At 39.8% G+C, this 16,339-nt stretch overlaps 1 protein-coding gene across 1 annotated transcript; it reads left to right on the forward strand.

Annotated features, from left to right (window-relative positions):
* The first annotated feature begins 1,688 nt into the window (after positions 1 to 1,688).
* Positions 1,689 to 15,411, forward strand: LOC308404520 (uncharacterized protein). Its single transcript, XM_080894597.1, has 12 exons — positions 1,689 to 1,716; positions 3,302 to 3,446; positions 3,530 to 3,640; positions 6,055 to 6,249; positions 6,343 to 6,520; positions 8,793 to 8,976; positions 9,195 to 9,292; positions 9,462 to 9,845; positions 10,036 to 10,212; positions 10,581 to 10,768; positions 12,010 to 12,233; positions 13,679 to 15,411. The coding sequence occupies exons 2-12, from the start codon at positions 3,354 to 3,356 to the stop codon at positions 14,280 to 14,282; spliced, it is 2,436 nt and encodes an 811-aa protein (XP_080750723.1). The 5' UTR covers positions 1,689 to 1,716; positions 3,302 to 3,353; the 3' UTR covers positions 14,283 to 15,411.
* Positions 15,412 to 16,339: the final 928 nt, after the last annotated feature.

Genomic DNA, 16,339 nt, shown 5'->3' on the forward strand with positions numbered 1-16,339 from the left:
GCAAGGATGACTATTCACTGCTCATTTGGGCACCTTCACAATCGTTTAAGACAGATTTAATAATAGGTGATGTGACATTTGAATAATCACAATTTCGTTCTGAAGCAATTTATTATTTTCTTTTGAAATTTTGTCCATTTTTGTTAAAATTGTTGCGAATGAGTGATGCTTACTGAGTTCACATTGCTCTTTATGACAGCTGGTGCCGCTGCTAATGAACCATGTAATTTGGTTACAAGCTCCAGAATAAGCTGATATGTGTGTTGGTTATGTTTTGAGCTCTATCATGTTTGCGGTTTATCATCACTTCCTTTTTCTTTGCTAACTGTTTTTTTAAGTACAAGTACAGAAAATTGTGGCATCAGTTTTTAAAAAAAAGTTGCCGAGAAGTTTGATTAAAATCCTATTCCAGTAAAAGTTGCTGTAACAATCATTCTATCCCCTTCCACCCCGGAGGTCTCTGTGCAAGAACCAGACTGCATTTGCTAAAAAACACAAGTGCAGCCCTTTTTCAAAGAATGCCAAGTGCAGAACGTGTAATGAAGAGATCACCTAGTTTCACTAGTTGATGCGGGATGGAGCATTTGTGGTAACATACTTCATTTTTGTTTGCAGCAAATTTGTTAAAAATTGCTCATGACAAATTGTGGAAATGTTTTTTTGAAATCAGTGGCAGTGATTGTCACGGTCTCGCTGGCAGACCGTGGGGATGTGGGGAAAGGAGGACCCAAAATGCAGGACTCTACAGTGCAACAGTGTTTATTTACAGTGGTGACAATCCGAACAACAATAAATCCCCCCGTGCGATCCCAACTCCCGTTCCGTGTCTTCTCCTTTATCCCGTGCTCCGTGCTCTGTCTCCGTTCCCTGTGTACTCTCCGTGTGCTGCCTCCTGGTCGCCACAATTCCTCCTGAGGAAACACGCATACCAAAGGCAGCCGTGAGTACAAAACCTAACAGTAGACTTGCACTAACCTTGCACAATACACTTAAGACTGACGGGAAGTCACTCAACGATCCAGCGTCGAGGAGCTCTCAGCCACACTGTTTTGAAGCTCCTCTGACGAGGCTTGATCGGCGCCAGGTGTGTGTGGATTCCTGGGTGGGACCGGTCAGCTGGCAGGGCCACACCCACCAGGCCTAAAAGTGCCTGCCACGACCGCACCCTCACATACACAAGCACACACCCCTAAACACCTGACAGTACACCAACACGGAAAAACAGGACAGCAGACACAACCATAATAACAACAACCACAATAATGATAATAACAACAACCACAATAATGATAATAATAATAATAATAATAATAATAATAATAATAATAATAATAATAATAACTACAATAGTAGTCCACACTGCTCACGGACCCCGAATCCCTGGAACTGGGTCCGTGACAGTGATTCACGGTTATGAATCTGTGTTCAGTCTCCTCAATTTACATTTTCTAATTGGTTGGTAAAAAAAGAAAAGAAAAGAAAAGAAAAGACTTAAACAATAGCACAGGCAGTCAATGCGAAAAGCAAAGGTCAGAGGCGATTAATGATATATGAGGTACCAATGTCAGGTGACGGGGACTATGTGCCAAAGGCGTCGGCTGCTCAGGTGTCACTGGCTTTGTGAAGAGAGCAGAGAACAGGAGATCAGCAGCTGTGGACATATCACATCACCAGGTGCAAACACATATTCAGCTTCATACGTGGACAAGACAACAGGTAAGATTCTCTATCCTCTCTGGGTTTATGAGAAAAATTGGTGAGTGAGGAAAGAAGAAAGATTTTAAACACATCATAATGTAATAATGTTTTGAGTACTTGCTGTGCTTCCTGTGATTTGTAGCTTTAAAACACAATAAGAAATAATGGAGAATAAGAAAGAATCCATTTTATTTTATTTTTATTTTGTATGGAGGGCATTTATTTATTTATTTAATTTGTACTAATGTAGTTAGGTTAATAATGACATTTAAAATAATTATTAAGAGGTAAACCTAAAAAAAAGAATTAAAAATAAATGTAAATATAGTGTTAGGAATTAGCTATGAATACTTCTAAACTAATATATTTAGTAATGTATAATGAATTTATTATTACTACAATACAAGTAAAAATGCTAAACATGATTTAATATCTTGTTAGTACTGCATACATATAGTACTAGTAAAACCCTAAATAAAGATGTTTTATTTATAGTGGAGCATTTTTCAGTAAGATGTTGTTTCTTTCAGTTTTATATTTTTTTTAAATGGCCCTCAAAACTACAATATCTGATCAGATTAGACAGCACATAGGTTAAACATCTGCAGATGCTACATCACACTGTCATCTATCTATTTACATATGCAAACAAGAAGTAAACAAGCTTCTTGTTTGTATATGTATTTCTCAGTTCTAGCTATATTAAAGGCTTAAAACAAAACATATGGGCCATTAAGAATAGCCATTTAGACAATAAACCAGACTGCCAAAAAGAAACACTTCTTTAGACCAATTTCTTTAGTCTTGGAGGCTGGGGCGCATTCATGCATACGCAGGCTACTAATCTCAGGGGGATGGCTGCGTGCCTGCTACCTCCTCTCCCAGAAGCACTCAGCACAGCAGATGACATGGCTGCGGATGACGCGATTAGATTACAGATACTGAAATTCATCGGTAGGCTGTAAAAGAAAAAAGAAAGCTTATTAGTGAATTAAGATGTGCCTTCTTAGTTTTAGATTTATCATATTTGTATTATTTTTTAAAACACATTAGGTGCTGAGATGGGGAATGGACTTCCAGCAAAGACTGCCTCGATTTATTCACTGAGCTGCAGGATCACAGTGACCTTACAACTTAAATGAAAAGAGAAGGTCCCCGTACAGTTGTTTCTGCAGACTCTCACCCGAGGACCTTATATAATCTTTTCCTGACTAAACTATAATATACATCCTACTCACTGTGAAAATTATAGAGCTTTTCTGTTGCTTCCACCCAGGTTTTCATTTAATTGTCTCACACAAAAAACTTTATAATACCACCTTTAGGGAGCCATAACAGTACAGCTCAGGAAGGTAATAATAGGAATACATTACCATGATCACAGACCTTTGAATCTCTACCCACATCTTTGATTTATACCCTGAAGGTAATATTGTAAAATTAGTGATTATAGAAATAAAAGCACCATTGTCAACAGCCTGGCTGAAGAATGATTAGCAGTACCTTTACCTCATTATTATTTTACCACAAAGTGTTTACAGTGTTCCAGGTGTCTACTTTAACTTGTGATAGTCACACTTTTTCCTCTTACGAACTATAAAAGGTGGAAGAAAACCTTTGACGGTATATATTCAAAAACACGTGTTGCTGGAAGAATGGAGTCGATGAGAAGAATCAGACGGAACAGCAAGACTCTTCTTCAGGATCTCTTTTACAGAGGAGTTCACGGAGGAGACAGAGACACTCCTGTGAGTCATTCTATGGGCATGTTTCTGATCCATGGCTGACATTGCATCTGAACGTTCTCCTTTTCTGAATATTTTTTAAACAGATCCCAGCTCAGCCTAGAGATGCTAAAATGATCCATTCCATTGCCAGTCTGATTAGAGCAAAAAGCAAGCTTCTCCTCCTTGAGAATCCAGACACTGTGGAGATCTACAAGGTCGGAAAAATCTTGAACAGCATGCTAATTTGATGAAATTAGTAACAAGTCCCTTTTTCCCAACACATGACGCATGCAAACTTCAGGAACCTAACATATAATTTTATTATTTTGCTTAAGAATTATGACCAGGTAAACTCTGAGATCTCTACTTGCAAAGTTTATTTACTGAGTGTGAATTTAAATGAGAATTTAAAAAATTACAAAACTCAAAAATAAGACAAAAAAAGAATATACTCACCAGCCTTTTTATTTATAGGTGGATCACTGTAGTATTAGGATGGACTCACTTTTGTCTTCAGAACTGCCTTAATTTTTGTCGGACTAAAATGGTGCTGGAAACTTTCTTCACAGCTTTTGGTCCGTGCTGACATGACACATCAAACAGTTGCTGCAGATTCATCAGACCAGGCAAAAGTTTTCCAATCTTCTATTGCTCAATTTGGGTCAACCTGTTCAAATTATAGCCTTAATCTCTGGTTCTTAGTTGACAGGTGTGTCACCCAGGGTGATTTTCTGCTGCTGCTTCAAGGTTTGACGTGTTGTACATTCAGAGATGCTCTTCTACAAACCATGATTTTAACAAGAGTTATTTGAGCTATTATTGGCTTCCTATCAGCTCAAAGCAGCCTGGTTATTCTGCTCTCACCCCTGTCAAGAAGGCACCTTTACCTAGCAAACTGCTGCTCCCTTCATATATTTACCTTAATAGGGCCATTCTCCAACAATCACACAATGATTAAAGTCACTTAAATAACTTTTTTTCACTCATTTTGATGCTCAGTTTGAATTCCAGCAGGTCATCTTGACCTGCGGTCCGCAATCCCCGGGCCTCGGACCAGTACCGGTCCGTGAGTCGTTTGGTACCGGGCCGCGAGAATTGAGGCTCAGGTGTGAAATGTATGGTTTTCAGGGTTTTTATCGGTTTTCAGCGTTATTTTGTTATCGTTTTTATCGTTAACTCGGTTTTCCTGGCTCTTTTCACGTGTGTTATGAATAAATCTTCTTTTTTTCGGTACTGGTACTAGTTTTATTTTGTTGTATTTATCCGCGACACCTTAAAGGCCGGTCTGTGAAAATATTGTCGGGCATAAACCGGTCCGTGGCGCAAAAAAGGTTGGGAACCGCTGATCTTGACCATATCTATAAGCCAAAATGCAGTGAGCTGCTGTCATGTTGTTGGTATTAGATATTCACATTAACAAGCAACTGAAAAACTATACCCGATAAAGTGTCTGGTGAGTAAATATATACATGGATTGCATACGAAATCACACAAAAAATATATAAGAAGAGTGTTGGTATGATACCCATCATATAACAGACCTGCTTATTACAGTGGATGTAGCAGCATTTCAGTCTTGAGTTAATTCAAATTTTAAGATTTAAAGGTGAAAAATGATCAAAGAGGCAATCATCAGGACTGAAATTTTACCAAATAGGTCATTTCCTACACTATAACTACTAAATAGTTTGTTCCTTTTGTCTATTCAAAAGTCATTCAGAATTTAAAAAGAAAAAAAAAAGAATAAGTAAAGCATTACTTTGTTTGATCCCCGCAGTGAAATGTGTTCTCTGCCAAACTTAACTATCAGCTGCAGCAGCAGACAGCAGCCCTGGGCTCCCACGAAGCAACTCCAGCTGTTTAACAAGAACCATGATGCAGAAGAAGCACCTTAACATGTTTTTATGTTCCTTGACAGCAGCACTGACTACTATGCCTGTGTGCAATGCCTATTAACATGTCATTATTATTACATGAGTAAGTAATACTCATTGGTCAGGCAATACCTGTCGTCAAACTTATTTATTTATTTTTAACCTCAGTTAAAGTTTGATGTCTTATCAAACACAGTTGTGATGCAGTTGCATGGCAACGATAGGCAGACAGACATGTGAAAGTGTTCAAAACAGACCTTGAGGTAGTTCCAGTAGGTGTCTCCAGGACCATATTTTAACTGATACAGACCCAGAGCCACAGAGTGAAAACAATGCCAGCTACACTATCATAGGTGGGAATGACAGTAATACAAACAGACTGGGAGAGGGAGACACAGAAAATTTACAACACCTTGTATTTTATTTATTTTTATTTATTTATTTTTTTGTTTATTTATGTTTTGCTGCCATAGATATCTGTGGCTACCAATATATGTAGAGAAGCAGAATGTAGTGTAACTGTAAATAATTTCTTTCGATAACATTGATGAGCTATGAAAAAATAAAGTATTCTTTTTAAACTGTTCTTTGAAATGTTGCATGTATCTTGTATTCTTATAATTTGTAACTTTGTAATATATTGCATTATTTAATTTAGTTCAGTCTGTTACTGTTCTTATTGTCTTGGAGCAACTGTAACCAAATCATTTCATTAGGGATTAATAAAGTATTCTGATTCTGATCGTCTCATGTAGCTGACTGAGCCTGGAGCCCATTCTAGCAGACCTGGAAAAGGTGATGTTTATCTCCCAGCCATCACAGCTAAGGCTTCAAGCCTGAACTCAATCAGAGGCAGTCTGAGTCAGTCGTGCCCTTACCTATATGACAAACGAAGAGGATCCTTCTCCTCAGTGGCTTCTCAGAAAACAGGAGGTCGCACAGCAAAACAGGTAGGCTGATATTTTGCTTGCAACAAAAACAAATTCAAACATGTTTTAAACCCTTCTTCTTACACTGTGCACGTTCTGCCCTCTTCTTATCAGAGCAGCCTTAAGGCACAAAAAGAGGCAAAGAAATCCAATGTCACTGTGACAATGACCTACCTTGGACAAAGACATCGGAATCTGGGGCTTGGGTCAACTCAGGATGAACTGAAAGTACTCCAGCAAGTCAATGGAGGAGAGAATATTTGTGTCTTCAAAGGCCTTGTAACTCCAGGCGGTAGGAACTGCTAAAGCTGAAACCGTATCGTTTGAATGGCCAACAATGATTCAGAAATTCGTTTTTTATATTTCTTTATATTTGACTCCCTTTTGCAGATTTTAAGGTGTTTTCTGCCATTAAGGGGGTCAAAGTAAGAGAAAGAAATCAGTGGCATTAAAGTGTCCACTGCCACAAGCTTAATTCCTCATCAAAGCAACATTTTAATGAGAATGATGAGAACACTGCCCTGAGGCAGAATTTCAGCCGAACACCAATAAAAAGCTGATGTGTGACCTGATGCACTGTCATCGCATAAAAAACGTCAATAGACAAGACAAGTTATTTCATCTTTGCAGTCGGTACATGTTGATATACACTGTACAAGCATCACTCCAGGGAAGGAATCTCAAAGTCAGGCAAGAAAGAGGTTATGGATTTCTGCTTCAGACTGCATGTGTGATGTGTTTACAAAATCCTTGGTAGGAATAAAACAAAGGAGCAGACAATACACAGAAGCACAATCCAAACAGTCGATCCAACAAAGTCAATGAGATATGTCGTGACTATTATTGCATTGGTTTTACACTTTATATACAGTGATATGTGATTTTGATGGCAAGAGTGCAGTGACATTACATACAGATTTAGTTATATCTAACATTTTGACATAATGTTTTGTTTCCAGTTAAGTTCATTTTAAATAGTGATTATGGCAACTTGTTCAAGGTTTACCCTGCCTCTCGCTCTATTGTTGGTGGGATAGACTCCACCTCCCACTGTCTTTGAATTGACTAAGCAGAATAAAATGAAATAGATAGTATAAAATGAAAAAATAGCCTTTTTTGTACTGTCTGACATATCTGTTTTTTTAAAGATATTTTGAGACACCAATCAATGGCTGAAACTGCAACATAAATTGCACTTGGATCTGCGTCCTGTTTTGAGTATTGCATCTCTTGATTGCACCTAAAAAGGGTCTCTTTCTAAGTTAATGTTACTATTCCCAAATGGGAGTTGCAAAAGCCAACCAGGATGTGGTATGTTTCCAGTGCTGTCAAAGTGGAGGTTCATTCTAAAATCAAATAAACATGTTGTCTTTCTGACCTTGGTTCCATTTATCCATCTAGATAGTTTCAGTGTGAGTCACTCAGTTTTGGAGATATAGCATGCAGAGAACTATTTTCCTTCCACTGAACTACACCTGCCAATCCCACTGAGCTGAGGGAAGCCTATGGTCTAGCCCCAACAAAAAGCTTGTGCACAACAAAGCAAACAACATTAACATTGATGGTGTCTTCTAAGAACTTCTGTTGACTCTGGTGTCTTCTTGTCTGCGTTGTAACATTAGCTAGCCACATTACTTCCTTTGGTTTGGTTAGAGGACATAGTTGAAAAAAAAGAGAAAAGAGTTCCTGAATGAAACTGCTCACACCAAAGTTAATGTTTTTTGTGTTTGTTTGTTTTTATTGAATCATAATTTCTGAAACAACACATTGCTGGTAAACATCTCAAATGTATTTTTTGGCACTTTGAGCACCACAAGGTGAGTTCTGTCTGGATCCAAGATTTTTAACAGAAGTCTGATACTGTATCTCTACAGCCAATGTCACCAAAAACTGGGCAACTCAATCCAAAGCAATTTAGATGAATAAATAACGCTACAGGCCAGAGGAAGAAGAATCTGCAGAGTGATTTTGAGGTAGACTAGCGCTGTAACTCTGTGCTTTTTAGGCCTACTTTTAAACTAAACCAGTTGAGGCAGCAAAAGATTGAACACAGTGTTTAACTAAAGATAGAAGCACTGCCAAACATCACCACATGATGACAATAAGCAAAGATAAAGTAAAATTTGATTAAAATCATAAAAGTGATTTCAATCTCCAAATGCAACCAGTGATGCTATCAATTATGACTAGTGTTTTGGCCCCAAGTCTTTTTGTGGGTTTTGCTCCGTGTGTGTGTGTGTGTGTGTGTGTGTGTGTGTGTGTGTGTGTGTGTGTGTGTGTGCAAGAGAGAGAGAGAGAGAGAGAGAGAGAGAGAGAGAGAAAGAGAGAGAATATGTGAGCTGTGTGTTGCAGGAGGGTTTTGTGTGACACATGAGACTGCAGGAAGTGCAGAACACCTGGCCACTGTTTTTGTGGACCACAAGCCGTTTGTAACACAAGACAAATGCATAAGAAACCATTACCAAATGTGATGACCTGCAGCAAGAAAAGCCAAACAAGACTACCTTCTAAAAAGATCAAACAATATCTACAATCTTAATATTTGTGCTGCTTGTATCTTTCAGAGCAGTTCCAGTTTTTGTCTCAGAGACATAGAGGTTACCCATTCAGTGCTTCCTTTTATGTCAATGGCATCATGGTGACCAGGATCAGTTCCTGCTGTGAGTACCGCTACACTCCTGGCTTCCAGCAGGGCAGGAAGAGCTGCTTCAGATTGACTTGGCTGGCTGGTGGGATACCCTGCTACAGGTAAGATTACATCCTCTGAGAGACAGACAGCATGGCACTGGCAGAAAAATGAGAATTTAATACCAAATGTCAAAACATGTTGGGTAAATCCATTGTTTTGCAGATATAATGTGTTGTGGGTGGACACTGAGGAAAAAGGAAGCATATTTTACAAGATCAGGGGGTGATGTTGGTACAGTAGGTAGAATATAATGAAAGCACATTTCCATCCCTTTCAGATGCACAAGTCTCCGAACCAAATACAGCTCTAGCCAGCAGCTGAACAACGGCGCAAAGGAGAACTTAAATCTTTCTCTCGAGCAGAGCACTGGCAATGGTACTAAGCCTGGAAATGAGGGTCTCAATTTTCCATTACTTCCTCAAGCTTTTCATCAACATTTTTTGATATCAGGCCCAGTCCTTGCTTTTGATCAACTACTTTAAAGACAAGATGTCTCACAAAGCATTTTTTCCTTCTCATTTTGTCTCTAATGTTTCCAAAGCAGGCGTCATCGAGTCATGTCCATCATCCCCTCTATTTATCCCAGCCAAACCTGTGAAGAAATCAGTGAGGAGGACAAGAAAACACACCAAGGAGGGCAGCAGAGGATCAACAGACAGCGAAGACCTTCCTGTAGCTGGAATTAAAGAGACCTCCAAAAAGAAACGACGCAAGGGTCAAACTAATCAGAAGGAGAGCAAAGGCAAGACAGCTGGAAATGACAGAGGAGAAGAGAGACAAGACGGCAAGAGCTCAACGAGGTCAACAGTGATGGAAAAATTTGAAGACAAGGCATTGTCTGCCAGACAAGAGCAGGACAGAGCAACCAGCCCTGTCACAATCCTGCATACGGGGCAGCCGCCATCGAACATGATAAGCAAATTTCCCGGTATGCAAATTTTAATTTTTATCTGGTTTGATTCCTGTAAGACAAGATGGAAAAATAGTGGAAAATAGAATCTTCTGGCCTTTCAAGGGGAGATACAGATGACCTTCAAGCCTTCTGCCTGTGGTATCTCCATTTAATATTCTTTGCAGAGAAAGAAAACAGAAAAGAAAAAGAGTGTTTCTTTTTAAAGATTCATTGCAGGATGAGGAAGCACTGACGAAGCAGAACAGAGAGAAACAGAAGGGCCTTGGATCAAATGGGAAAAACAGAGATGGGGAAAAGCTGAAGGACTTCTATGAAGAATGTGTGGAAATGAGTGCTGCGTTGAAGCAAGGCCCAAGCAAACATCACTGGTTCAAGGCAAACAGTGAGTAAAGAAACCGCAGCACAGTAGGACCAAAGTGGAATCCCCCTGGAGAGCTGTAGCTGATTTACATAATACACTTAAGCAGAAAAAGGTTGAATTTGCAAGAAAGTGATGCATTGAGAAATGTCTACTTAAAGGAAGACGGATGACGTGTGGGAGAGGTTATGCAGATACACACATGCCTGTGTGCATAAATTTTAGCTGATCTGCTTTCTCTATTGCTCAAACAGAGGCACAAACTGAATTTTAGATTTTATTATTTACATTTTCAAATTAACCGCGGATATCAATATCACTGCATGCACTTGGCTTCAGGACAGTTGGTTTTATTGCACCTGAGTTGATTAATTTTCTTTCTGTATGCCAAGTCCTGGAGAGGTGCCGGCTCCAGAAGAGGCTGTCATCGGGCCCCAAAGCTCAACGCTCAGATGTGGAGCTCAGTGCAGAAAGTGACACCATTCTGCAGCATGATGGAAAGCCAGAGGAAGAAGAGCACATGGTTAATCAGAGCGCTGGCACGGAAGAGTCCGTTAGAGAGCAAGACCTGCAGGCACAGGTGTGTGTATAACACAAATTACTGTGGTGAAACTGTGTTTTTGCCAGAAGCTTTCCTGGCATTAAATCACTGCCAAAAGCCTCGATTCAAGCAGATTCTTCCATTCTGTGTTTTTGTCAGAGCAGGAATTGTATCTGCCAAATAATATAATGAAATGTCAACATTAAAAAACAATTTGCCCATTAAAGTAATGCACGTTCCATTGTCCCACTTCTCAACTAGCTTTAAGGTTGTTCATGTTTTTCCACACTCTGACTATATTACCATGTTCCAGCTATTCACTAAATAATGTAGTGTTTACACAGAGAGAAACACAGGCTTTTATTGAGTGCCACCATTTTCTCTTTTAATTACTGCTTCATATTTTTAGCTTTTAAGCACAAACGTCCCCCCTGAGGAACTTGTCCAACATGTAAAATCTACCCTGATAACAGAAAGGTGGCAATATGTCTTAGGCATGTAACACTGATTTGGCAGATAAAATGTTGATTTTATTTCATTTGGATGAATTCAGAGGATTTATTCTATTATTTGGGCTTTGAATACAAAGACGAGTTGTTCAAATGGTCGCTGAGTTTTATCTGGGGCAGGCAGGCATTTCACTCGGTCATACCGATCATGATGAAAAAGCTTCCAACAGTTCCTGAAAAATTCCTCAAGGTCTAGCAAAATGGCAAAGTAGACGTGGCCGGACAGCCAGACCATATGTCTCCGGACTCTCATCTTGTCTGTGTTTAGAAAACCTCCAGCACCTGTCTCCCCCACATCTCTTTCCCACCCGACAACACATCTCACATTGTGTGCTGTTGCGCACATTTACAAACAGTAAATGCTTAATGTTAATATTCCTCTCAGGGCTCAGATGCAAAATGCATTTCTGTATGAAGGACAAAATAATAATCTGCACTTGTGCAAATGTGATTTCTGTATTTTTATAACAGCTGCTTCTCTTGTAATTGAGGTAACTTAGAAGTTAAATGTAATATGTTTTTGTCTGTATCATATCTTTGCAATTCTGTGCTCGCGCATTCTGCACCACTCTACAACAAGATTACAGAAAAGAAGAATTCACAGATATAAAATATATATTCCACACAGCACAGTGCTCTAGTTTCACAGTAAGAAACTGTTCTTATGGATAACAGTATAGCGACACTGCATTATAACAGTTTCATTTCCCGCACTGTCGTTTTAGAGGGACTTACAGTTTTCTGTGACTTTCTCCTGGTTTGTAAATGTAGCTTCATGCCATGATGACAGTGCTGAGCATGTCTGATGAGGTGGAGCAGCTGGTTCTGAGGAACACGGACCTCACAGATGACCTTCTGCTGAGCCTGGCGGGGTCACTAAAAAGCAGTCTGTCTGAAGTCACACTACTCAATCTCAACCTCAACCTCATTGGCCCCTACGGTGCTCACATTCTGCTGGACGTTCTGAGAGTGAAGCCCCAGGTCAAAGGCCTGCAGTAAGTCCTACGCTCCACTGAGTTGTGTCTTATCAAAATCTGACAAAGAATAACATTAGAATTCAGAAAACATGCCCCCATCTAAAAGCATTTGAATATCACTTTTTTTAAAAAGAGAGAGACAGGAATATGAACGGAACTGAAGAGATAGTATAAAAATGCAGCAAATCCAAGAAACACAGCAACCAAAGTAATGGATATATAAGTATCACATTAACTGTGTGGGAATTTCAGCCATTTTTATACACAGTCCCCCATTTTCAGCAGCTTATATTGAATTGGTTTCCTTATTATTATTGTGATGCATTAGGCAGATAAAAGTCTGGAGATGATGAAGTTGTATTTGGTACTTTCCAGTGGAATTCTCCACACGAGGTCTAAAGAGATGTCCTTGCAAGTGAGAGAGCCCATCTTTAGGCTATGATAGCAAAAACAATTTAGAAATCTCGCCCATTCTTACAGGAAAACACTGTCGATAACAGCAAGACCAAAATATGTTTTAAACCACAGAAGACAACCAAAGGGTATGATGGAAGCATTCTTCCCTTGGTTAGAAAAACAACTTCACTGCTTAAAACCAAGTAAAGAACACAGTTGCTGCACAGCTGAAGGACTGATGCTTCACAGTGCAAACAATAAAACAAACAGCAAAGGTGACCCAAGAGTTTTTAAAGGCAAAGAAATATTGGATATTTTTTAATCATCAAGTCAGTCAACTGATTTTTGATTGTTTTTATTTACTGAAGCCAAAACTTAAAGCATAGAGACCCACAAACAAGCGGTAAGTGAAGGCAAATTATCGAGACAGCGGCAGAGTGGTGAGAAAGACCGGCCCCTCTATTTCTAGAAGGCCTTTGTTGGCGACAGTCAAGCTTGTGACTCTGCGTAATTATTCTGAGACTTCACTTTTTACAGATTAAACAAATGAGATGAGATTTTCAGCTGGCAGACTATTTCTAATACAGCCAATGAAAAGTGTATCTTCATCTCTTAAAGGGGAATAGAGGCAAAGATATTCCTGTAAGGGCTTAAAAATAATTTACCTGTGAAAACACATGAATATATTTCAGCATTATTCCCAAATGCACCAGTTCAGTTCTTCAGTTATTCAAAAGCCTTAAATCTGCATTTAACATACCAAATACATCAACCCCTCAACAGGAAAAGATGTAACAAATTAGTTTTCTGCAGATTCCATTTTACTGCAAAACAAAAATACACACACACACACACACACACACACACACAAAATCCACCATTTGTGTCATCCAGTGTCATCCGGTGTAAAAAAAAAAAAAAAAAAAAAAAAGGCTTTCTGCCTGAACTTAGATGTCACATGAGAGAAAACTTAATATCAGGGTGCACACAGCTACATTTTCAAGTGAGCGGTTCATGGAGGCTCAAAAATAAATCTCCACAGTAACCTCTATTTTCTCTCTCTACAGCTTGTTTGGGAACAAACTGCGTGACCATGGAGTGCTGACCCTGTTGAACGGAATAGCTGAGCTGCAGGAACAAACAGCAAGAGCAGCTGCTGCTATCCAACAGGCTATGCTTTTCCCATCAGAACACAATATGCTACCTCAGCTGCCCTCTGGATGGAGCTCTTTCAGGCTTTTTACACTTTTAGAGCTGGATATTGGAGGAAATGGTTTGAGCAGTGATGGGGTGAAAGTGTTAGCATCATATATGAGATCCCATTCCTATCTTCAGTATTTAGGGCTAGCACAGACCAGCGGTGCCGATCTGGCAGCTTGGAAGGAACTTTTTGACAGCTTAAAAGGAAACAGCTCACTGACTCAGATCATCCTAGACGAAAATAACTTGGGTGACCCCGGGGTCAGGCTGCTGGCTGACATGCTGAAAGAGAACATGAGTTTGCAGCAGGTGGATTTAGACAAGAACTGCATCAGCGATGTGGGAGGAAATGACATCATGGGGGCTTTGCTTTGCAGGACACAGTTTCCACTGAGGCATCTGAGCCTCCAGGAGAACAACATCAGTGCAGGACTAATGAGCAGGATACAGGAGGAGGTAAAATATAAATGAGTCCTGCAGGGGTGGAAGAATACATTCGCAAACCCTGAAAAACTATGTAACATAAACAAAACACTGACTTGAAAACTCATAAGGTTTGTTGTTTACATTCCGGAGGTCAGAGAGGCAAAACCTGACTCATTTGACTTGTTTGACCATCAAACACACACAAACAAAAAGAGCTCTTCCTTCCTATACCTGGGTGGCCCTGCTAAGAAACACTGCATCTCAGTTTAGTTCTGGCAGGTAGTGTGGGAGGCATGTTTACTTTGGTCTGGATGCATTTTCGAAGAGATATCAATGAACTGAACCTTATTTCTGTATGCCAAGGTTACATCTTCATCTTGATTTTTTTTCCCTACTTCCCACCAGTGTTACCCCTCGTGACTCCACACCTACTTCGCTAAAATCGACTCCAGCAAGACTCCAGGCTCGTTGATCCATCTGTCATTCTATTGAATAATTTGCTGCCTTCTGACAAAAAAGAAACCACAGTGATTCATTCCACCCACAGTATTTACAAGTGGATGACTTACCCACAACATTTTCCCCCAGAGCATTGCAGTAGCTCTTCTCCACTTCTACAAATCAAAAGAGTTATGGACAGTCAACTATGCCACATCAACTACCCCTATTTTGTTAGTTCTTGCATCTTCATGCGCTAGACAGTACTTCTATTCATAATCTAAGAAGCAAAACTAGGCCACACTCATCTGGATTTCAGGGCCGTCATCTCATTGTTCTATCCACATAGACATTCTGAGCATAACTGTACCTGTGATCAAAGCTTGTCAAAGTGGTAATTATCTCCTCCTCTCAAGGCTGCCAGTAGTGATTCTGTTGAAAATAACCCGTCCATATTTCATCTGCAGTCTCTGCGAATTCCTTTCTGCGGAACCCCGATAAAGGCGCTCCTCGAATCCCCAAGCGGATGACAGATAAATGAGACTGGTGTTCCTGAAGATTACATCTGCAGACGTTATCCGGCGTTGCCGTACCACACTGAATAAGCTTCTGTTTGTGGTGTTTGTACATTTAGAATAAAGATGTCTAAATTGGGGTGTCATGATATTAACAGCCACGTTTGCAGTAGATTCAATACAGAACAAAGTGGTACACCATAACGCTTGGCTAAGCATAAGCTGGCAAACACGAGTCACACTGTAATTCACAGACTCCTTCGATAAGGACTTTGTGCTTCTCTGTTACAAGTAAACCTCGGATCACTGACCCCATTGTCCATTTGCTAATGTATTTAGCCTGAAAGAAATCCTGCAGTGTTACAAGCTTCTTTCAGCTGCTTTTCCAAAAACAAGGCCTTCAACCAGAAGCTCAATCTGTTAGGAATTTACAGGTTGGCTAAAGAAACAGTTCCCCCTTTCAGGCCTTTGTAGATTACTGAGCAGTATCACTTGCTGCTGTACAGTCACATAAGGTCTTGGAAGTGCTGTGATGTCCACTGTTGTTTTAAAGTCAAGGTATAATCAAATCAAACACATCATTCGTCACATTTGCAGATACTGCTAATGGATGAACTACCTAAATCCTTGAAAAACAAAGAATCGCTCTTACACAGCTGAAAGTAGCATATGTAGGTGCTGCTGATACACTGTTACACAGGAGTAAGGTTTCAAATAAGCGAGACTGTGCTGTGGGGAATTGGATAATGGAAAGTCTTCAGAATCGAGTTTCTTGTCTCTGACTTAGGGCAAAAACAAAACAAATGAAGTGAACAATAGTTACCTATCCTCATGGGAAGTTCAGTGATTCAGACATTCTTTAGGGCAGGGTGATGCAATTTATTTCCACTTACAGTGTATAAATGGTCAGTGTCTGTTTCCAGAGCCATTAACTTTTGATGTCTTTGTAATTTTGCCCCACGGATACGCACAGGTGGATTCAAACTTCAAGTTAATTCTTGCACTGGTCACAGAAAAGTGTTAAGATTTGAATGAATGAAAATCCAGGATATGAAAAGAAGAGTGAAACCTCCTAATCTTTAATCAACAGGCTGAGCTTGTGTACTTGTTAGCAGTTGGCAGAGAAAGCAGCTTATGCAAGGAGAAGGC

Source organism: Rhamphochromis sp. 'chilingali', assembly GCF_963969265.1.
Source record: "Rhamphochromis sp. 'chilingali' genome assembly, chromosome: 10".
Taxonomy (NCBI): Eukaryota; Metazoa; Chordata; class Actinopteri; order Cichliformes; family Cichlidae; genus Rhamphochromis; species Rhamphochromis sp. 'chilingali'.

What these genes read in the sequence shown, in the direction of transcription:
- LOC308404520 (XM_080894597.1), top strand. Translation starts at nt 3,354, where the DNA reads ATGGAGTCGATGAGAAGAATCAGACGGAACAGCAAGACTCTTCTTCAG. An exon ending in GAGGAGACAGAGACACTCCT is followed by an intron (nt 3,447 to 3,529) that starts GTGAGTCATTCT and finishes TTTTTTAAACAG; the next exon opens with ATCCCAGCTCAGCCTAGAGA. An exon ending in CGAGCAGAGCACTGGCAATG is followed by an intron (nt 9,293 to 9,461) that starts GTACTAAGCCTG and finishes TTTCCAAAGCAG; the next exon opens with GCGTCATCGAGTCATGTCCA.